Below are 21,992 nucleotides of genomic sequence, written 5' to 3'. Positions count from 1 at the left end.
TTGAAGTTCAACAAATGACTACTTGGGGCACTCTGGATGAAAAACCAAGTTAAGAAACAAAAAACCTCGCTTATCTTGGCTTCTGAGTAATCGATGAGATCATGTTCTATAGAAAAATTATAGAGTACATTCTGGTCTACATTTCACCCATATATTACTTTTGTGCCAGTTCATCCAAATCCTTGATATTTTGGTTTAGATACAAAATTTGTATAATTTCACGAATTTGATTCAAGATAACTGAATGGCGTCTCCCAACTTCAGCTCTAAATCGAATTTGCATGCACTCCGAGTTAGCTCACGTTAAGAATCTCACCTACATAAGCCGGTTAGGATTATCTGTCCCTTTAAATGTTTGATGGTGAATTTCTATAAATAACTGATTCGTATTTATTTATGATATAATTCACCTATTAATAATGTTAGATCATACGCCAAATATTAGTGCAAATATAAATAAATTGAATAAATAACTCTACCAGTCGAATTGAGGAACCCGTCGACTTGAGAGCACTTTACCTTATTTCTCTTCAAACGACCGTGAAAGGCTTGAAGAACGAATAATTTTAATAAAGGTGAAATCTTAAGGATCCTTTAGAGAGAAATTATTTTGAACCGCTTATAAATATTGGAGTCACGGGCCCTGGACATCAAGGTTAACAGACCAATCCTGCTGAGCCTCCGCCACAGGAAGATTGTAGGTTCGATACCAAGGCACTCCAAGGTAAAATCTTGAATTTGATTCACCCACCTTGTCCTGTGTCTGATCCGAGGTGAGATCTCCTCACAATGGCTTGCATAGCTTTTCTGGGGAATCATTCATTCCTCAGAGATCTTAAATTTGAACAAATTGAACTAAACTAATTGAATCAAATTGATGTCCAGGTAATCCCAGGGGAAAGTGGGGCACCTTTAAAATTGGGATTTTTCCCCTATGTTCAAGTAGAACTGAGCCATATCATAAAGGAATTTAGGTTCTCAATGTTTTTGCAGTTAAATTATAGGAAAATAAATCTTTCCTTTAAAAATAATCTGAATTACCTATTCTTCATCTCTGAACCTGAAAAGCCGGTTCAGTTCAGATCTTTCAAATACAAAGCAATAAAAATTCTGAAACTGCGACAGAGAGATCACTGAACAAGGGCAGTTCTGTCAAAAACACAGAGATAAGAAGTCGATAAAAGAAAATTATGAATTCACTGTGTTCTATCAAAAAATCCCTTCGAGGATTCCTGCCGACGCATTCTGCTCCCGTGGAATTGCTTGAAAATGTCCAGGTAGTGGTTCGCGTAGGTGATCAGCGACGTGTGAAATTGATCTCTGGCGGTGGATCTGGCCATGAACCTGCTCATGTCGGATATGTAGGACCCAATCATTTGACTGCTGCTGTTTGTGGTGAAATCTTTGCTTCGCCATCTGTCCAGCAGATTCTCGCTGGTATCCTCGCATCTGGATCATCAGAGAATCCCATCCTACTCATCGTGAACAACTACACTGGAGACTGGCTGAATTTCTCTCTGGCCAGAGAAATAGCTAAAAATTCCCTGGGTTACTCAAACATTGAAATCCTCCTGGTAACGGATGACATTGCCATTGAAAATGTCCAGGAAAGTGTTGGAGCTCGTGGACTTGCTGGATGTGTTCTAACTATTAAAATTGCCGGAGCTATGGCTGAAGATGGAAAATCTCTCCAGGAAATCCATAATTTTTGCTCAGAATTGTTCTCAAAGAAACAAATCCAAACTGTTGGATTTACATTTTCCAGCAACTTAAAAACTGGCCAAATTTCCAATGTGGAAATTGGAAAAGGCATTCATGGAGAACCTGGAGCTTCCAGAGACACAAATCTCTCTACATTCGATGATATTGCCCAGCATTTGCTTGAAATATTCCTAAAGTACTTACCCAAAGATTCCAAGTTGATTGTAATGATAAACAATTTAGGTGGAACATCTCAACATATTCTCAATGTCTTCACATCATCGCTACTGCCAAAGATCAAGGAATATTTTCAGATTGTGCATCTTGCCTCAGGCGCCTTTATGACGTCTCTAGACCAGGAAGGAATATCTGTAACTCTCCTCAATATCAATAACAAGGAACAAATCTTGGAATATGTGAACAGGAGTATTTCCATAGGGATCCCTCAACCCCAGCCCAAAATTACAACACGAGATCTCACGCATTTGGACAAACTCATTGCAGAGCATGACTCTGCACCACAAAAAATCCAACGTGATCCTCAATTTCTAGAGAAACTATTCAAAAGTGCATGCAACGATCTCCTAAAAGAATGCACACTGCTCAATGAGATGGACTCTGAATTGGGTGACGGAGATACAGGAACCACAATTTCTCGAGGAGTATCCCATTTGCTTAGTCACTTCACAAATTCTGCAGATTTCCAACGCCCCGGAGACTTCCTCAGACGCCTAAGTTGGGAACTCTCCTGCAAAATGGGAGGCTCAAGTGGTGCTCTCTATGGAATCTTCTTCCAAGCAGCTTCTACAGTTTTTGTTTCCACTTCTGGAGAGTCCTTTGCCGAATTTCACGACTGGCTGGACGCTCTCAAATGTGGTAATTTAGCCCTGCAAAAAGCTGCAAGATCCAAACGTGGTGATCGCACAATGCTAGATCCTCTTCTGGCAATTGAGAACTTCCTTCAAAATTCATCAAAAATCACAGGATCTGCTCTAGCAGAAGCCCTTTTAAAGATTGTCACTGAAAGCGCCGCTGCTACCAAAGACATGATACCACGAGCTGGTCGAGCAGCCTATACGACTTCAACAGTGAACAAAAATCTGAAATATCCTGATCCAGGAGCATATGCAATTGCTGTATGGATCGGAGGATTGACCAAATGCTTCCTGGAGACAAAATAAAGCCCCAAAAAAGCCAAGATGATATTATGTGGAAGCAATGGAGATAGAGATGAGAAAATGTGATCAAAATTTGTTTAAATTCAAAATAATAATTTTTAAAAAAATAAAATTAAAGAATTGCAGGATTATGAGACTCATTTTGCATATCTTAAAATACAATTTTTACTGTCAATTTTAAAATAAAAAAAGTCATTTTCTTTGAGAATTATTTGCTTAACTGATTTTAGAGTCATAATGAATTTAAAATTATTCATTTTATTGGAAGTGGCAGAAAGATCCATTATTAATTTCAATTTGACAAAATAGATGGTATATAGAGGAGAGCCGGCATATTTGAGACACTTTTTTCTGTGTTGACTTTAGTGGCGTCTACACAGAAAAAATATTTTGTAAAATAGTTCGTAAATGTTTGTGAAATCCTATGGAGGACTTACGAAAAGCTCGTGAATCATATAACCCACAAACAAGTTCGTGAAATTTTGTACTTTTTTCACAAATATTGTTCGTAAAATGATCATATTTGACGAACATTTTTTGTACTTTTACAAACATTTGTTCGTAAATGTTCGTAAACACACAAAAAAATGTTCGTAAAATTTTGTCATTTGTTCATAATTTTTTTGCCAAACAAAAATTTACGAACAAATTACAAAATTTTACGAACATTTACGAACAAATGTTTGTAAAACAAAGCACTTCGCAAAGCCTGGGACGCTTTGCCACCTCTTTTTTATTAATAACTCTGCTTTGGGAAAATTTGAAATATTCAAAGGTAGGCCACTTTCCCCTATACTTATATGAAAATGCCCTTGAATCATTCCTAATAACCCTAATAGTAGTTTTCAAGGTCAAACTTTTAACCTTTTCTGGAATGCAGCAAGCCAATTTGATAATTTTTTGATAAAAAAAAATAACTTATCTGAGGAATTATTGGAGGTTCAATAACAAAAAAATCTTTGGACAGCTGTATGGTTTATAATCATCCACAAGAATTGCATATTATTTATCGATTTTAAAGAAATTAAAATATGTGTTTCCTAGACAAGACCATACATATTTTTCCATGGTTACCCAGAGTCCCAAAAGACGCGAGAGGTAGCAGGCTCCAGAGGTCGAATTTCTCAACCAATCGGAGTAAGGGAGTAAGTCTAGCTTTGTTGGAAAGATCGTTTTGAATCTCTGATAACGTATGAATCATAAGTAAAAAATAAATAAATAAATAAAAATCAAAAAACATGAAGTTTTTTCTCATGACATGGAAGTTGCAGCATTAACCAACTTTGTTCATTTAAGGCAAATAAAGCAAAAAAAAAAAAAACAATTTTAGGGGGATGCGACTTTTTGGTCAGTAAAAAATAAAATTTGGTCAGAAAAAATCAAATTTGGTCAGTTAAAAATAAAATATGGTCAGTAAAATATTAAGGTCAGTAAAAAACTTTTAAAAAAATCGGTAAAAAATTAAATTTCGTCAGTAAAAAGTCAAATTTGGTCAGTAAAGTCAAATATGGTCAGTAAAAAATAAAGAATCTGGTCAGTAAAAATCAAATTTTATCATCGTATGTTTTGGTCAGTAAAAAATCAAATTCGGTCGAAGAAAAGTCAAATTTGGTCAGTAAAAAATGAAATTTGATCGGTAAAATATAAAAAATGGTTAGTAAAAAATAAAGAACCTGGTCAGCAAAAAATCATTTTTTTTGTGCTTCGGGAAGTTATCTGTATCGCCTGTTGAGGCAAAGAGAAATTTTCTGTGCTTTGGAAAGTTATCAGTAGCACCTGTTTAATTTTTGTACAAAATTTAGGAAAGACGAAATATGAAATACGAAATGGTAAAATACGAAATGTACTAAAATACGAAATATCCAATACTTTTTATCCGGATATGCAAAGTTTTAACTTTTATTGATTTCCTTTTAGTTTTTTATTGACTAAATTATTATTCACTGATCATATTATTAATTTTCCACTGATTAAATTTCACATTTTACTGATTTAAAAAAAAATACTGACCAGATTTGACTTTTTACCGACCAAATTTAACTTTTCTCCGACCGAATTTGATTTTTTACTGACCAAATTTGATTTTTTACTGACCAAATTTTATTTTTTACTGACCAAATTTAATTTTTTCCGATTTTTTTAAAAAGTTTTCTACTGACAATATTTTATTTTTTACCGACCAAATTTGATTTTTTACTGATCAAATTTGACTTTTCACTGACCAAATTTAATTTTTTCCGATTCTTTTAAAGTTTTTTACTGACCATATTTAATTTTTTACTGACCAAATTTGATTTTTTACTGATAATTTGACTTTTCACTGACCAAATTTAATTTTTTACGATTTTTTTTAAAGTTTTTTACTGACCATATTTAATTTTTTACTGACCAAATTTGATTTTTTACTGATCAAATTTGAATTTTCACCGACCAAATTCAATTTTTTACTAACCATATTTTATTTTTTACTGACCGAATTTCATTTTTTACTGACCAATATTTTATTTTTTATGGCTCCGGCACACCTTTTAGATCAAGAAAATTTCATGAAGTCGAATTTCGGATCCATTTCTTTCTCACATGTTTTGCATATGTCTATCTCATTCTCTCGCACTCTTCTTCTTTTCTTAAACATCACTCCAAATTCAATTTAGCTCAATCGAATTTGGTGTGCGAAAGAATGAGATAGTCATATGCAAAACATGTGAGAAAGAAAGGGCTTCGAATTTCGACTTCATGAAATTTTCCTGATGTAAAAGGTGTGCCGGAGCCATTACTGACTAATTTGAATTTTTTACTGACCAAAAAGATTTTGCCATTTTACGATAGTATCTCTAAGGGTCCCCCAGAAAAGCTATGCGAGCCATTATGAGAAGGCGTCGCCCTCGAGGCAGACCTAGGACAAGGTGGCTGAATCAAATTCAGAATCTTGCCTTGAAGCGCCTTGGGATCGAACCCAAACATCTTCCTGACGTAGCGGAGGATCGACAAACGTGGGGTGCTAATTTGGATGTCATGGGCCCGCGACGCCAATAGAGATAAGCGGTTGAAAATGATGATGATGATCTCTAGGGCCTCTACACATTGGGGACAATTTTTGTCAAAAATTGCATTTTTGACAAAATTTTAACGTTTTCTCCTACAGCAGTACAATTTCCTTCAAAAAAGCAATTTTTGACGAAAATTGCTCCCAATGCGTAGAGGTCTTAAGTCACGAATTCGAGCATTCAGCAACGAAGTAACCATTCCATTTTATATTAAAACTTTTGAGAATATTTGAAAGTAGTTCGACAGAAGTAACAGAAATTTCGCAAAAAAATCAGACTGACTAAAGAATATCAGATTAGAGGAGGATAATCCAATCGAAGTTTGCAAAATTGTAAATTATAATTTTGAGCACGAACATTGTCCGTACTCTCAATAAGAATCTAGGTTTTTTTCCAAGTTTTGTCTCGTACCACTTTTATTCCTTTAAATATTCCTGAAAATGCAAATCTTAGGAGATTAAGGGCAAATCGTTGATCCCATCTCGACACAGTCTCCCAGTGAGAGTTGGATGTTAATAAGCGGATTTCAGTGGCTGTAGACTGTGTCAAGAGATGTGAACAAGGATTGGGAGGATCAGGAGGCTTGTAGCATGTGTGTATAACAACAAATTAGATTAAAATTAAAAAGGGAATATTGATTACTTTCAACTACACGTTGCACATTCCAGATCGGATGGCAGTGAATTACTTCTCTTTCTCGAGGGCCGAAGCACCAGAAATAATTTCAATGAGCTCCCTGGTGATCACGGCCTGTCGCGTACGATTGAACGTCAGCGTGAGCTTGTCAATCATCTCACCAGCATTCTTGGATGCATTGTCCATGGCTGTCATTCTGGAGGATTGTTCTGAGCAAGCACCCTCCTTCATGGTGTAGAACAGCAATGATGCCAGTGAAAATTCCAAGTAGCTCTGGATTACATCAGCATCCAGGGAATCGTACACGGACAAATTGGCGGCGCCTTCCACTGAGGATCGACTGAAGATGGGAATGTTGCTCAAGCTGTAGGACACCACAGACTTGAAGCGATTGTAGACAATTTTCCCATCGGTGAAATCGTAGCCGGAGTTCAGAATCTGATCAGCCAGCTTAGATGCATCGATGAAGGTGGGTGGCAAGCGTCCAACCTCATTGGCCACAAAGATGATGTTCTTAGCAAAGATTCGCTGAAGAATGGATCGACTCTTGTCACCCACGCAAACAATCTTCGTGTTGGCTGCCAGAGTAGCATCAGCCAGTTCATTGCGAATGAGACGTGCCACTCCAGAGTGCACAGCACCACAGAGACCACGGTCAGATGTCATTGCAATAACCAGGTGCTTCTTCTCTGTCTGCTCTGGAACAGCAATTTCGGCCTTTTCGAAGAACTGCTGAGAGCCAACACCAAAAGGACGTGCCTTCTTCAAATCACGCTCAGCTCGGGCATACCTATACCAATGAAAACCGACGTCAAATTCCTGCAAAATTTTCCACTGCACAATGGGGCCACTCCACACAAAATGCGGCCAAAATCCTAACTTTAAGGCAAGAAGGTCATATATTACAGTGGCGGCCAATAAAATAGAATCACTCCTTTAAACTTGAGTTTTTTAACTTTTGGTAGTTTTTTTTTAGTATAGGGTAATTGGTCTAAAGCGAGACAGTTTGGAAAGTTGGACAAAGCAGTGTGGAATGTGAGACACCTTCTTAAAAACTTGATAATAAATCAATTAAATATTTCAATTTTCGATAAAAAGATTATTAAACCTAATTTTATGACTATTTTAGAAGTTAAAAATGCAAAAATCGTTATAAAACAATCAAAGGGTGACTTGCAAGAAGAATTTAAAAAATGATGCATGATATTCTTAACCTTGACACGGTAGTTGTCATTTTCTCTGTTTCTTATGGAAGTTGCTAGGAAAATATCAAAGTGTTTTGTTTGATTTTTCGCCTTAATTTGTGAAATATTGTTAAGTCCGCAGTGAAAATCGAAGGACATACATCCATTTAAAAGGTGAATAAAAAATATTTGTGAAATATTACATTTAAAAAGGATAGAAAAGTGATTTAATTTCGCGTTGCTTTCAAAACAAGTTTTATGAAATCTTGGACAAGTTGATTTTGTGAATGAATTTGGTGGTTTTGTGTAGTGAAATCATGTTAACAAGAACGACAAAGATCCTTAAGTATCCGGAGAAATAGTTACAACACCAGTTAGCAGCTGATAAGGAGAAAATTTCCTGGAAAAGGCTGCAAAGATTTCCAGATCCCGAAGACCACTTTTTCTGACAAAATGGATAGTAAATATCGCTAAAACTCCTGGAGAAAGACAAATAGGAGCCTCTACAGAACTCCCAAAGCAAGTGGAAAAGGATTTGGGCGGATGGGGAATTGAAATGTGCTAAAAATTGCATCCGCATTAAAATTATAACTGCTGGACAGCGCGAGGCGTCTGTGAAATTTACAGAACCTCTTTTTGGTTGGACGTCCAGGAAGTTCTTGGTAATTAGCGTTTCTGTTACCCGGCCATAAAGGAGGGATTAGCATAACCATCAAATGTGCAAGTATACAGAGAAAACCCTCAACATTTGATTTTTTACATATTTTGTATGATATTTTGTCATTAATATCACTATGTCCAACTTTCCAAAAGTTTTTGTCCATCTCTTCAAAATGTGTTATTTTTTAATTTCCGTGAATTTTCCGATTATTCGGTTGCAATATTTAATAACAACTGTTAAGATTCTGTTAAAATATTTGTCAAAGAATCCCATGATACAAAAAAATGGTAAAAAATAATTATTTATTCAGTTTAAAAATGCATTTGAAATTGATTTTTTTTTAAGTGTCTTGCTTTCCACCATTCACCCTATTTAAAAAATTTCAATTTAGAAATTGTTAAAGTAATTGCCTTACGTCGAAAAAGTACAGTACTGGCCGCAAAAGGTCTGTATTTTTTCTCAGAATGCGTCAAAAGGGATGTTCTGCTCGGCCAAAAAAATAGAATCACTTTAATTTATTTTTATAAACTGAAATTCATTTCGAGTATTTAAAATATAAAAATTTTTTAGTGTAATGTCAGTAATTATTTAGTGTCTTGACAATTAATTTTCCAAGTTTGGATAAATGAAAATATGAGAAATTGGAGAAAATGTAGAACTTTCTTGTTAGAGGCTCTATTAGATTTTTGAGGCTACGAAGGCATGGAATGATCGTGAATATCATAGCTGACTACATTAAATAACGAAAATCAATGATCCATAACACAATATAGTGTTTACATAAACATAAGACTCGGAATTTTGGCTGCCACCGGTTCCACGGGTCAGAAAACAACAACAATTCAGAATTTTCAAATGATTCAATGTATCAAAATCAGTCTAGCACGTCATCGTAAGGTATTCCATAGGAAAATTTTGGTCAAAAAGGTCCTCAGATAAGTCCTGACTGAGTTAAAAATAGATTTTGAACAACAGGGTTACTTGGAAGGACCAATAAACCAATTCATAACCGATAAGTAATTTTTGTCCAAAAATCAATTCAATTACATTTAAGGTATTTAAAGGACCTTTTGAATAACCGGTGAACGGTAAATGATGAGAAAGTACTTTTTAGGTATAGTATTTAAGTTACGAGTTAATTAGCATTTAAGTCACCGGTTTTTCGTTTCGAAAAACCTGTTAACCGTTGTTGGAATCACTAGTAGTGATGGGGGTGCTGGTAAGTGTTCCATGTTAGCGATCCTTGGGTCGATTTATGGGGGTACCCCGAAGGTACCAAGTCTCTATTTTAATCCCTTGACTACTAGGTACTAAAAACCACATTCTGGGTGTGCATAGTCTCAGAAAATCGCTTCGGAAGGGTCCCCAGGTAACTTTGGGCAAAATGAGCTTAGTATTTCCTGAAAGTTGAGATTAAATTTGAAGGGAAAAAAAGCTTTTCAGAATAGCGGCAAGTAGCGGCTTCATAAGTAGAACCTTTGATGAATCTTAAGAATTTGAAATTTATTTCAAATAATACGTATTATATGAGTCGAAGTCCTGGTAAATCCTTATAAGGATAATTTTAAATGGTCATTTCGCTTTCAGTGATACATCTTCTGGATAAATATGGCATAATTTCTTGAAAAAAGCACTCTTGGCTATACCATTAGGGTGCATGAAAACGTTTCCAAAAAGCCAAAAATGACGAAAAGAAAAATAGAAAATTTGATTTTAAATTTACAAAACCTCTTTTTGGTTGGACGTCCAGGAAGTTCTTGGTAATTAGCATTCCTCAACTGTTACCTGGACATAAAGGAGTGATTAGCATAACCATCAAATGTGCAAGTATACAGAGAAAACCCTCAACATTTGATTTTCTACATATTTTGTATGATATTTTGGCATTAATATCACTATGTCCAACTTTCCAAAAATTTTTGTCCCGCTTTCCAAAATTTTGTCCATCTTTTCAAACTGTGTTGGTTTCTAATTTGATGGAATATTCCAATTAATTGCTTGAAATATCTATTAAAAACTGTTAAGATTCTGTTAGAATATTTCACAAGGAATCTCATGATAAAAAAATGAGAAAAATAAATATTCGGCTTAAAAATGCATTTGAAATTGAACTTTTTCTTAAGTGTCTCCCTTTCCACAATCCACCCTATAGGCCACAATTTTTGACCGATCTTAATGAAAATTTGGGAAAATGTTCTTCAATTAACGCCAAATGAAATAAAAATAATTTAGGTTTGATTAAAAATAGTTGAAAAAAATAGGTTTTGGCCGCTTTGGCCCCACTGTGCACTGGCACCGAGGGGATACTCACTTAGCAGCTGACACCATCTTCATGGATTGAGTGATTTTCTGGATGTTTTTCACCGACTTCAAGCGAATTGAGATGGCTTTGAGGGTGGCCATGCCACGTTGTTGCTGTTGCTCAACCCCTTGAGTGGCAGCAGCCCTCAGGAGGGGTCCGGCAACGTTCAATCTTTGCATCATGGTTGGGAAGTCGGGCTCCCTGGAATGACACAACATAACCTCAATTAAACTGAACTTGCATTTTTTGTCCAAATTTTCCAAATATTCACTCTTAAAACACTCCAAAAATATTCACAACTATCCCATAAACACAATTAAATGCAAAACTATCAGATTTTCACAAGGAATTTAGGCTTTTTCGGCGGTAGAAAAATTATTATGTAAGAGAAACGTCACTGCAATTTCTCATTCGCGGATTACTAAGTTTCCCGGAAGTATTTCTCGTCAATTTTCACTGCCAACACACAGTAACCCTTTCAAGACAATTTTACTGCAGGATTAAGCTTAGAAATTGTAGAAAATTTACCTTTTTCCGGCGAAATTGTCGAAAAGATATCCACTCCAACAGGGAAATGGACTAAGTCCAAACGGAGACCACTGGCGCTAGTTACCACAAAAGAGAAATCTAGAGTCTCTAGACAAGAAATTCATATAGTAACGGCATTTATTCAGCTTTACGGAAAATAGTTCATGAGAGATTTGGTTTTTAGGAAATAAACTAAACATCTGAGTGGCAGACCGAGGTGAAAAGGTAAGAAAGGAAATGTAGATAGTCCTCCTCAACAAATTTAGCAATATTGAGAGTTGGCGGTGGAGGATCACCCTCATGAAATTGAATTTCTTCCCTCAGGCAAAGCCTTTTGTCCATCGGATTGCTTCCGGATGGAAGTGGTTTCATAATGGGAGTATTACTTTCAAATCCCGGTGTATTTGGCAAGAAAGTCTCCTTCATTGGCGTTGACGTTATGAAAGGTTGGGCTTTCTGCTGATGTAACTTTTTCACCATTTTCACCCTCATTGAATCCCTTTGGCTAATACCCTTGGAAGTAGATGGTTTTGGAAATTCTCCTCCTTGATCATCATCTGGCTTGGCATGTGACCTACCAGGAATATTCAGGAAGCCATACTTCTTCCTACCATTGAATGTTCTTCCATTGAGAAGTATTCTCTTCTTCACAAAATCATGAAAAAAAGCCAATTCATTGCTCATTAGTTCCTTTCGGATAAGCTGCTTGTCCACAATTGACAGATTAGGATCCCGCAGAGCCAAAAGACTCTGACTGGCCACAAGAGTCAAACAATATTCCAAAGCCATGACACAGAGTCTCCCATTGAGCTTTGATAGAATCTCATCGGAAGGAGTTGGTGTTCCATAGCTCGATGTTGACAGGGACTTTCCAAAAGGTGGTCGAGGACTTGTTGTTGTTGTTGTTGATTGTGTATAATCGATAACTGAAGTACTTATGCTCATTTCCGTGCGATCAGAATCCTTATAATTCAGCGGATACTCTGTGAAATTGTACTGAATCTAAAAAACAATTTTTTAAATATATTATTCATTGTATTTTTTATGATTTTATTCACCATAACTTACCAATTTCAGAGATTTTGTCAGAGTAACCACAGCCGTCAGGAGAGCTCCTAGGGATAAATGCCTAACAGATTCATTCAATGCAGGCGTCTTAAATTGAATCTCAATGAGTGCTTGCCACTGTGATGGCTGAAATTCTGGTTCACAGAGCAAATCCATAAGTTTAGGACTGAAGATCAACAATGTCTTAGCACAAAGTGTAATAATCTCAATTAATCTGAAAAAAGTTTCAAGGTATAATTAAAATAATTAAATAAGGACCAGAAATTTATCAAAAAACATACTCATTCATGGCAGTTATGAGAACTTTGTGTGGCTGAACCGGTGGATTTGGTTCACTTCTCGCTTTTATGGAAGTCAGAGGAGTAGTCAGGAGTTGACTGAGCTGATTTGGTCGATGAAGCAGTGAAATTGCGTGGTCCATTAGTTGCTGAATACTTCTCTGCAGGATAAAAAGGATGGTAATGATTTTCAGGAAACATTAACATGAGAACTTTTTTTTTTAATTTCATATACTGGGACGATTGTGACTTAGGGGAAACTGGGGCACCACAGAACATGGGGTAGCATCCAACACTTATTTTTATTTCTAAATTATACTTGGACTTGGACTCGTCCTTTGGAGTCATTTAATTAAAAAATCGCAGTGTTCGGTGCTACCCCATGTTCGATGGTGCCCCAGTTTCCGCTGTAGATAAATCTACTACTACAGTAGCCTCTCGCAAATTCGGCTCTTTTAAAATCGGGCTACTTAATTTTTTATTCGGGCAGCGGTTACATTTGAAAAAAGTCTGTTGTCATTTTTCAAGTTTGATTATGATTATCAAATTAATCAAATATGCTCAAATTTGGCATGGTTTGTCTTAGTTTTGATGTGATTTTGCATTATTGAGGGATTTTCATGCAATTTACGTTATATATGAGTGTGTAAACTCAATATCTATATGCACATGAATAAAAAATCGTTGCATTTCAAAAAGTTTGTCGCCTGAATTTCTGTCTAATTCGGCTGACATTTCGGTCCCATATGCCCGAATTTGAGAGTCTTCTATCGCATTTTGTGATTGGTTAGAGCGTAAAGGTCTCTACACACTAGGAGAAATTTCTTTAAAAAATGCTTTTTAAAGAAAATTTCCTCTATCCTTGTAGGCAGAAACGTCAGAATTTTTAAAAAAGGCAATTTTTTACGAAAATTGCTTCTAGTGTGTAGACCTCATAAAAGCATCGAAAGCTTTAGCAAATCATAGAACTTATACGTCAAATGATTAGAGATAGGAATGCAAGAGCTTCAGGGTACCCCCCAAAAAGTCGATTCGTAGATAATTAATATGACTTTAATTTTTCCTTACTCTCCCTTTCCCAAAGTGAATTAAAATAAAATTTCGATTTTTCAAGACTAAGGTGTTTTTGTTGGACTGAAAAATCAACAAACTGGTTAAAAATCAGTTGCAAAAAAGGACGATTAGGGTATAGATTATAGACTGGTGAATTTTGAGTAATTTCTCAGAGCTTAAACTTTGTTGTGAGACTTAACACAAAAATTACTGCTCGAACTCAAAAAGAGAGCAGCTTTATAATCAAAATTTTTCAACTGGTGACACGCATAGAGGCCAAACAATAAAAGATATCGACTTATGGTTTTCAACGACCCCCCATAAGTCAACATTATCTATGACAGCTTTTTTTCCTCCAGCTCCGCACCTTCCTCTCCAAAACCATGTTTTTTGGTTTATTTCGAAAACGGTTCCTACAATTTCTTTCATTTTCGCACATGTTTTAGAGGTAGTCCAAGAGGCGAATATTTTTTCGTCATTGGACATCTATGTTCGAAAACCATTTCTATATATCGAATTTTCGAACATTATATTTTAACCACTTTGGATGAACTATTTTTCAACAGATTCCCTTAAATTTGGATTTCTTTTCCAACTCGACTGTATCGGACTTAATCAGTTATGAGTGAGTATAGTACCCGTAATTGCTGTATCTTTCTCAAGAATTTTTCAGAAATACTTTTTATTTGTTCGAAAGCTTGTGACACGGATAGAGATCAAACGGTAAGAGCTATCGACTTCCGGAGATGGAGATTAATATCACTATGTCCATCTTTCCAAAAGTTTTTGTGCCATTTACCAAAATTTTGTCCATCTTTTCAAAACGTGTTGCTTTCTAATTTTTGATTAAATATTCCAATTAATTGGTTGAAATTTCTAATAAAAACGAAGATTCTGTTAGAATATTTCATAAGGAATCTCATTAAACAAAGTAAATGGAAAAAAAAATTTATTCTGCTTAAAACTGCATTTGAAATTGAACTTTTTCATAAGTGTCCCACATTCCAAAATTCACCCTAAATCTAAAATGATCATTTATCTACCAATTTTTGATTTTGAAATGCTTTTGTAACTTATAAATCAATTTCATGTCTAGTAGACCAGTAACCACCAAAAAATCAAGCGAAAAACTATTTTACGGAGTGCTCTGTCTCGTGAGTTCGAGCCTTCCGCAAAGCTGGGACGTTTTGCCATCTCTTTTGGTTAATTATTTGATTCAAACGTAAATAAAACCATTGCCAAGACGTTTAAAACGAAACTCTTTAAATTTACCCACTTTAGTTTTAAAAGAATAATTTAAAAAAAACTATACTTCAAAAATCTCCAATTCCTAGATACTTAAACTTAAAATTCAAAACAGAATTTAGGGTAGAGTCAGTACTTTTTCGCCACCTACAAGTAAAATCACTTTTTCAGGGAATTATGAGTTCATGGAACTACGAAATGACTATTACTTCGTAACCTCTAGTCCAACGGATCAGAAAACCATAACTGGTGCTCCACCGACTAGATTATTTGCAAGTTAATTGAAGAAATTGTCGACAAGGTGAACAGTCATCAAAAAAATATGGAGTTCTTAATAAACTTGTCAACGCTCAGACAAATTGTATTGCAATATTTTATGTTTTTGCAGTACAGTATTTGATATTTTTCACTGAAAGTCACTTTGTTATTAACTAAGCTTCGCTCTAATATAATTATTTAATAATGTTTTCCAAAAAAATAAAGAAATACGGATGTGGTGAAATAGGGCTTACTTTTTTCGGTTGTGTAAGTACTTTTCGCCACTCATATTTCCAAGCATTTTACAAGTGGCGGACCTCGCGGAATTTAGTTGAAACAGACGTAATTGTCAATTGATTTTTGTCGCAAACAAAAAATGTGCAAAAAATCATTCGAAATACTCTAATAATTGTCTAATATAGGTGTTAAATAAGAAAAGTACTGTGCAATGTACTTTTGCGGGTTTTCGAAAGCTGCTGTTTCTTAAAAATCAATTAAAAACAAGTGGCGAAAAAGTGCTTACACAGTGGCGAAAAAGTGTTTACAAAGTGGCGAAAAGTACTGAAACATGCATTGTTGCAGGAAATGTATTTTTTCAACTAGATGCTTAAAAATTCCCGGAAAGTCTCCTGGTTCATTAGAGAGACAATGCTTCAAAGCACTTGTACAGAAAATTTCTGTTTATTTCGACAAAAATTGTAAGAATTACAAGGGTACAAAACCTTAAGGTGGCGAAAAGGGCTTACTCTACCCTACGTATACATTCTATTTTAGCTCACAGCAAGAATCTTGCTTATTTTATAAATTAATTTACGATCAATATTGGTAAAATCAATAAGTATTACAAAATTATTCAAACTCAGTTTCTGAACCAAATGTTTCAAATTTTCCCTAAATTTGAGAATTTAGATAAAATTAACTTACCATGATATTCATCATACTTTGCGGATGTTCCAGCCTCCAGAGACGATGGTACTTGGCCATTTCATACACGAGATCAAGAACAGTCTTAATTAGAGCAAGAGCATTGGCTTCCAGAGACTCCTTGGCCAGCATTATCGATGCAATTAGGAATTCTTCATGAACTCCCACAAAATTAATTGCATCCCTGAAGAAAATGTGTGTATTTCTCTGTAGAAGGACTGCCACTAACTCCACTCCTCGTGCATAAATTGGCAGCCAATCTTGTGTGTGCCATTTCCCAGTGGTTTGACCCGATTGAAGTGATTGATTTAGCTCTCGTGGTGGCAGAAGATTGAGCCAGAGATAGTAGACAACATCACAGTGGAGAAGGTAATCGGGACGTAGAGTCTTGGCCAGAATCACAAGGAGATTGAGAAGTTCAGTTGTGATTTTTCTATGTTCATGCGAATGGAAAATCCCATTGACTGCACTCAAGAGTCTATTGGCCATCTTGTAGGATTCCAACCATTCATGCCATACATCAATTTGATTCTTTTCGAGAATCATCAAAATATTCCGGAGAAGGTGCATGGCCAGTATAAGTGAAGAACCTCTATTTGTGATTTCTGTTGTCTTCTGCCTCACTTTTCTCTCTACATCCATAAGTTCTGTGCATATAATATCCATTGTGGCACACAAGAGACTCCTTGTTGTCTCTACATCATCCACCAGATCATCGGGAAGGGCACGTGTGATCTCTATTGTGGCACCTAAGATGGCTTCACGAGCTCTCACGTGAATATCATCGTATGAGAGTGCCAGACAATTGAGGAGATCTGCCGAATTCTTCAGTAATTCACGATCTTCCTTTTCATTATCCACAAATTTTCCCAGGCTATTTTCCATGGACACTAGGAAAAGTTCAGCGAGGATTATCACGGGTCTGAAGTCATCAGCCGCCTTGGCTTTGGTCACAAGACGCTGAAAACAGATCCTGATGAGGACTTTTTTGCATTTAACCGGGATCTCGGGATAATTTCGACGTAACAGGACTACCATGAGATCCTTGAAGGATTGCAAACGACACAGCCACTCAGGAACATCTCCTTCACAATTGTCATCATTGTCATCAAATGTGAAGATAATTTCAAGCCATTTGGTGAAGGTATCTGGTTTTAGAAATTTAACAAAGCACTCTTTGAGTTTTAGTGGCATTGCTTCAGCTGTGTTGGCTTTGAATGCTTCAATTCCCATGATATTGAATAACTGGGAGTAGGCTTTGACGGTGGGATTGATGGTTGTGAAGAGTGGACTACAGAGAGATGGCCAAAAGGTGTCACTAGCTACGAGTGTTCCCACCAAACTCTGCATATTGTTGCGCCAGATAGCATGAAAGAGGGACATTATGCGACTTAGCAATGGATTGGCAATCTTTTCCGGATCTTTATGGACAACATTGAGGTATTCTGTCATGTAGACGGGAATTCCTTCGGTGAGTATATGAAGTTTCTTGGTACTCTTGATACCCAGTAAACCACGTCGATCATTGGAAACACTGAAGAATGCCTCCACTAGACCTGGTTGACAATCAATGCATGCTTCTACAAATTCCAGTATGGCTATCTTGACATCATCACGTTCTGCTTCATCCCTCAGTCGTTGGAGGAACACTACACGAATGTGATCAGCATCCATGTCTAGACACGCCAACAGGGACATCCGGAACTCGATGGCAAAGCGTCTCAGGAGACGGCATGCCAACAAGGGTAGGCGTCTGTTGAAGATGTTATCCATGTAACTGGTGACCACTGGGATGATTCGGAGGGGATCCCTCTGTTTGGGCTGAGTGTAAATGACACTCTCAAGTGGCGACAGACTTTTTGTATCACTCTCCAGTGTGACCTTTTGCTTGAGAATGTGCATGAGAATGGTCATTGAGAGTTGAATGATTAGATTGAGTCCGGAATTTGCAATCATCATCCAATTTGTTTCTGCCTGTACCAATGCTTCCAAATTCCCATTGCCAACACCGACAAATCGCAAAAGTGTAAGGCCACAGTCGAGATTGAGTAAACTGAAGATTGTCACATCTACCAGAAGGCGTCGATGGATCTTTCCACTTACTCCATCCTGCAGGATCCTGAGGAAGTGTTCCAGTGCAAAGATGTACACTGTGGACTTGTCGGTTTTCTCGAGAAACTTCCACGAGTGACAATGGGGAAAAACAGCATGCAGGAGGAAAAGCAATCCTGGCAATTCAACATTGAACATTTTCTCTACATCTCCATCGCCTACTGAGACGGCTTTCAAAAAGCGAAAATATGCTTTGAGAAAATCATATTTGCCACTTGTCGTTTCAGCATTGACCAAATAGTATCCAAGGCTGCCAGAATTGAAGCTCACAGCTCTGGCGTATTCGACATATGAGAGTGTTCTGTTGGGAATTGTCGGGAGGATGTTGGTGTTAATGACTCTGCGGAGGATCTCGTTGGGGAATAGGGGAATGAGTGCGGTACAGACATCCAAGCAACATGACATTAATTCCATCGATGGATCCTGCACTTCACGCAATCTGGCCAGGAGGATGAGTACCTCTTCCGTGGGAAACACCATACTCTCATTGATATCCTCGGGTGACTTGATTCTCTTCAGTACAGCCACCAGGAATTTTATTCCCGCCGTCACTCGTTCAATTCGTTTTTCCCTGATCACTGTGAATTCCTGCAATTCCCTCATCAGTTCATTCATCTCATGGTGCAGCACATGAAAGAAATCAAGTGGTGCCTTAAAGTGCATGAGTGTATGATCTTTTTTGTCAATAACAACAACAATTGTGCCTTTGCGGATGACATACGGAATGTCGGGAAAGGGTGTATAGTCACTGCCCAAAATATATTCATCAACTTCGGTATGTTGACGCAGATCAAATTGTTTCTGGGATTGGGCTTCCGTATACACGGGTAGTGTCATCAAATGATCCCGCACAAAAGCATATTGGTTAGCACCGGATGTAGTTAGAGATGTGGCCAATTGAGCCAGAGGAAGAATATCCTCAGGAAAATATTCAATGGCTGTATTAAAGAGTGATCTTACTGCAGCATTCTCACATGAACAAAATTCACCAGAAATTTTTGGGGTTTTCAGGAGTTCGGCCAAAAGATCAAAAACACCCGGTTTCATGCCAACAGATCCATCCTCATCGAAGAGTTCACAGAGAAATCCCAAATTCTCATAAATACACGTTCGAACAATTTTAGCCAAGAGACTCATTTCTTGGAACATAGGTTCCCGGATCATCTGTGTCAAATACTGAAAGACACCCAATTGAGTAGCCCTACCACCGCACCTTGTGTACTTCCGCATGAGTTCTTCGTCAATTCGTGTGATGGCTAAACGAAAGTTCAGGAGCATCCAAAAGAGCAAAATAGGTCCATGTTCGGGCTGTTGATGCATTCCCAAGATTTCCTTATCCAATTTCTGTACCTCCAATAACCATTCCTCAGAATCCTTCCTACTAGAAATATTCACACAGCAAATAAACAAAGCAACTTCACTGAAATTAATCTTATTGGCAAGTTCTTCATGTGAAGATCTCTCAATGTACTGCTGCTGTCGCCCAAATGAGTGATACTTAAAGAGATCCAGCAATTGTTTGAACTCCTTCACGGAAATACCGTCAAAATGCACAACGAGAATGAGAAGATGCAGAATCTCATTGATCTCCTTGAGCTTCCTCTCACACCACTGTGGAATTTTATTAAACAATTGCTTACCGAAGCTGGAAGAGGTACTCGGTGGTGGTTCCTTGATCAACATTTCCAGCTGACTCAGCAAACTCTCCCTCAATTTCTTCACATCAATCTCCATCAGCACTTTGTCATATGCATCGGCATAGGGGTGTACATGAGATTTGTGAAATTCCAGAATATTTCGGACAATCTTCAGCACCACCATACGTTCCATGGAATAGAACTTCCAAATGTCCTGTAGGAATTGCATCATACTCTCCTCATTGGCTGTATACAATGACAGGGAATTTGGTGCACCTCTGTACTCTGTCAAGAGATAAGAACACAGCAGTGACCAAGTTTGCAGGGCATCAATATCGAGAAAATGCTGAAGGCGTTGGCAAAAAGATAGCAATTTCTCCTGTCCAGCCTCTTTTACAACTTCACGAAGTTTTTCATCGGATTTCGTCGTATTTTTTCCATACTGCTTCAGTCCCTGTCTCAATTCATCCACTACCTCGGACAATTTGTCATCAACATCCTCCAGAGGGGTGTCATAGTGATTGCCGGACACCAGCTTCCAAAGAAGCTTCCACTGTCTGAAGAGGTTAGGAAGACAATTTTCAGAATATCTCAATATATTACAAGAAATAGGAAAATCTTTCAACTTACATCAATTCCTTGGTACTTTTGGACATGGTTTATTACTAAAAACCAGCAATTTATCGTGTGATATTGACAAAAAACTAAGAAAAACGAGAGAAAATTTTTCACAGCAGCATCTTATTTTGCGCTTCCATGCGACTGAAGCGCCATGGCATCTTAGTGAACTTAAGTGTATTTTTGAAAATGTAACGGATGCTACCACGAGCTGATCGCTCAGCTCCTTGGAAATTACAAGGGGCAAACTAATTTTCGAACATTTTTCAGGAGACAGCATGAAAGATTCAACTTTGTGTAAATATAGGGTAAGTGTGCCAAATTTCGGCATAGTTGCATATAAGCACCGAAGTCCTAAGCTTGAAATGCAATATTTTTAATTCATATTGATATTTTTTGTTACTTCCTTTTCGGGAGGGTTGTGTGGAACCTTGAAGACTAGTTTATCATCTTTGTTTTTTTTTAATTACTTCCCAAAATATTGAAAAATCAATAAAAATATGAGCATTGCTTTGGGTAGTATTCCGGCCACTTTGAGTGAAATACCGGCCACCTTTTTTCTGACCATACCTTTTGTGACGCAACGGAAAATTTCAAAACGTCAAACGGAGCGAGTTTAATATTTAGTTTAATACGTTTATGACCCACAAGCCCAGAGATCTTCCGTGTAATTTGTCCTGAAGACCCTGATGAGTAGCATCTCAAATTTACGCGCAGATTCCCGTAGCAATTTGCCCTTCCTGAACTCTTCCAAGGCCTTTTCCACATCATCTTTTTCATAAAAGCGATGGTTTTTTTCTTTGGAAATTGTACAACTCAGAAATTGAAAAAAAAAACACAAAATGAATAAGAAATTTAGGAAAGCAAAAGATGTTGCCGGAATAGGCAACACTACCTCACCAGAGAGACGCTCACAAAGTAGGGTAGAGTCAGCCCTTTTCGCCCTGTAAGCACTTTTTCGCCACCTAATACAAAACAACTAATTTAAGGCATTTAAGAATACTAAAAATATTGTTTATGAAAAAAATTCCTTTTCGTTTTTCATTGGAATAGCACAATAAGCTAGTCTAATGGTGCTATTTAAATAAAAATTGTAAAGGAGAAAAATGCCTATAAGTTTCATATGCTTTTGCATTATCTACTTCTTTTTCCTGTCACGACTATTTCCCCAGTTGTGTTCCAAACCACCAAACAGTCGTTACAGCAACCAAAAGAAAAGTCAATAATACAGAAATACGTAAGAACAACCATGTATACTAAAGTGTTGGAGAGAAAAATTTCACCTGGAAAAATAAAATATTATAATATAGGGTAAGTGTGCCAAATTTCGGCATATAGTTGCATGCAAGCGCCAGAGTCTCAAGTTTGAAATGTATAATATTTTAAATACAAAATTATTTTTTTTTTATTATACAGTGCGTATCATTACCATAAGGCCACTTTGCAGAACTCAAAATTTTTTTCCGCAAAATAGGTACTTTGAATTGAATTATTTTACACCTGATTATAGTATTTTTTTTTAACATTGAATTGAATTGAATTGAATTGTTTTATTTATTCAT

At 36.8% G+C, this 21,992-nt stretch overlaps 3 protein-coding genes across 3 annotated transcripts; 1 reads left to right on the top strand and 2 right to left on the bottom strand.

The window, feature by feature from the left end:
• The first annotated feature begins 683 nt into the window (after window positions 1-683).
• Window positions 684-3,010, top strand: LOC129801400 (PTS-dependent dihydroxyacetone kinase 1, dihydroxyacetone-binding subunit DhaK-like). The gene has a single exon (XM_055846371.1). The coding sequence runs from the start codon at window positions 1,191-1,193 to the stop codon at window positions 2,880-2,882; it is 1,692 nt and encodes a 563-aa protein (XP_055702346.1). The 5' UTR covers window positions 684-1,190; the 3' UTR covers window positions 2,883-3,010.
• Window positions 3,011-6,312: 3,302 nt separating this feature from the next.
• On the bottom strand, window positions 6,313-11,332 carry LOC129801409 (ATP synthase subunit gamma, mitochondrial). Its single transcript, XM_055846387.1, has 3 exons — window positions 11,238-11,332; window positions 10,719-10,910; window positions 6,313-7,352 (listed from the first exon to the last, which is right to left on the bottom strand). The coding sequence occupies exons 2-3, from the start codon at window positions 10,889-10,891 to the stop codon at window positions 6,611-6,613; spliced, it is 915 nt and encodes a 304-aa protein (XP_055702362.1). The 5' UTR covers window positions 10,892-10,910; window positions 11,238-11,332; the 3' UTR covers window positions 6,313-6,610.
• A 25-nt stretch (window positions 11,333-11,357) lies between these two features.
• Window positions 11,358-20,576, bottom strand: LOC129801394 (nucleoporin Nup188). Its single transcript, XM_055846361.1, has 5 exons — window positions 20,443-20,576; window positions 16,064-20,369; window positions 12,587-12,744; window positions 12,306-12,519; window positions 11,358-12,239 (listed from the first exon to the last, which is right to left on the bottom strand). Exons 1-5 carry the CDS (start codon window positions 20,466-20,468, stop codon window positions 11,430-11,432), a joined length of 5,514 nt encoding a protein of 1,837 aa, XP_055702336.1. The 5' UTR covers window positions 20,469-20,576; the 3' UTR covers window positions 11,358-11,429.
• Window positions 20,577-21,992: the final 1,416 nt, after the last annotated feature.

This window comes from Phlebotomus papatasi, chromosome 2 (assembly GCF_024763615.1).
Source record: "Phlebotomus papatasi isolate M1 chromosome 2, Ppap_2.1, whole genome shotgun sequence".
NCBI lineage: Eukaryota > Metazoa > Arthropoda > Insecta > Diptera > Psychodidae > Phlebotomus > Phlebotomus papatasi.
This window is presented reverse-complemented; position numbering and strand designations above follow the sequence as displayed.

Excerpts from the sequence above, each read along its gene's own strand:
- LOC129801400 (XM_055846371.1), top strand. The coding sequence starts at position 1,191 with ATGAATTCACTGTGTTCTATCAAAAAATCCCTTCGAGGATTCCTGCCG.
- LOC129801409 (XM_055846387.1), bottom strand. The coding sequence starts at position 10,891 with ATGATGCAAAGATTGAACGTTGCCGGACCCCTCCTGAGGGCTGCTGCC. Across the intron at positions 7,353-10,718 it reads AAGATGGTGTCAGCTGCTAA|GTATGCCCGAGCTGAGCGTG; the intron begins GTGAGTATCCCC and ends TCATTGGTATAG.
- LOC129801394 (XM_055846361.1), bottom strand. The coding sequence starts at position 20,468 with ATGTCCAAAAGTACCAAGGAATTGAT. Across the intron at positions 12,520-12,586 it reads CTCATAACTGCCATGAATGA|ATTAATTGAGATTATTACAC; the intron begins GTATGTTTTTTG and ends AACTTTTTTCAG. Across the intron at positions 12,240-12,305 it reads TGACAAAATCTCTGAAATTG|ATTCAGTACAATTTCACAGA; the intron begins GTAAGTTATGGT and ends ATTGTTTTTTAG.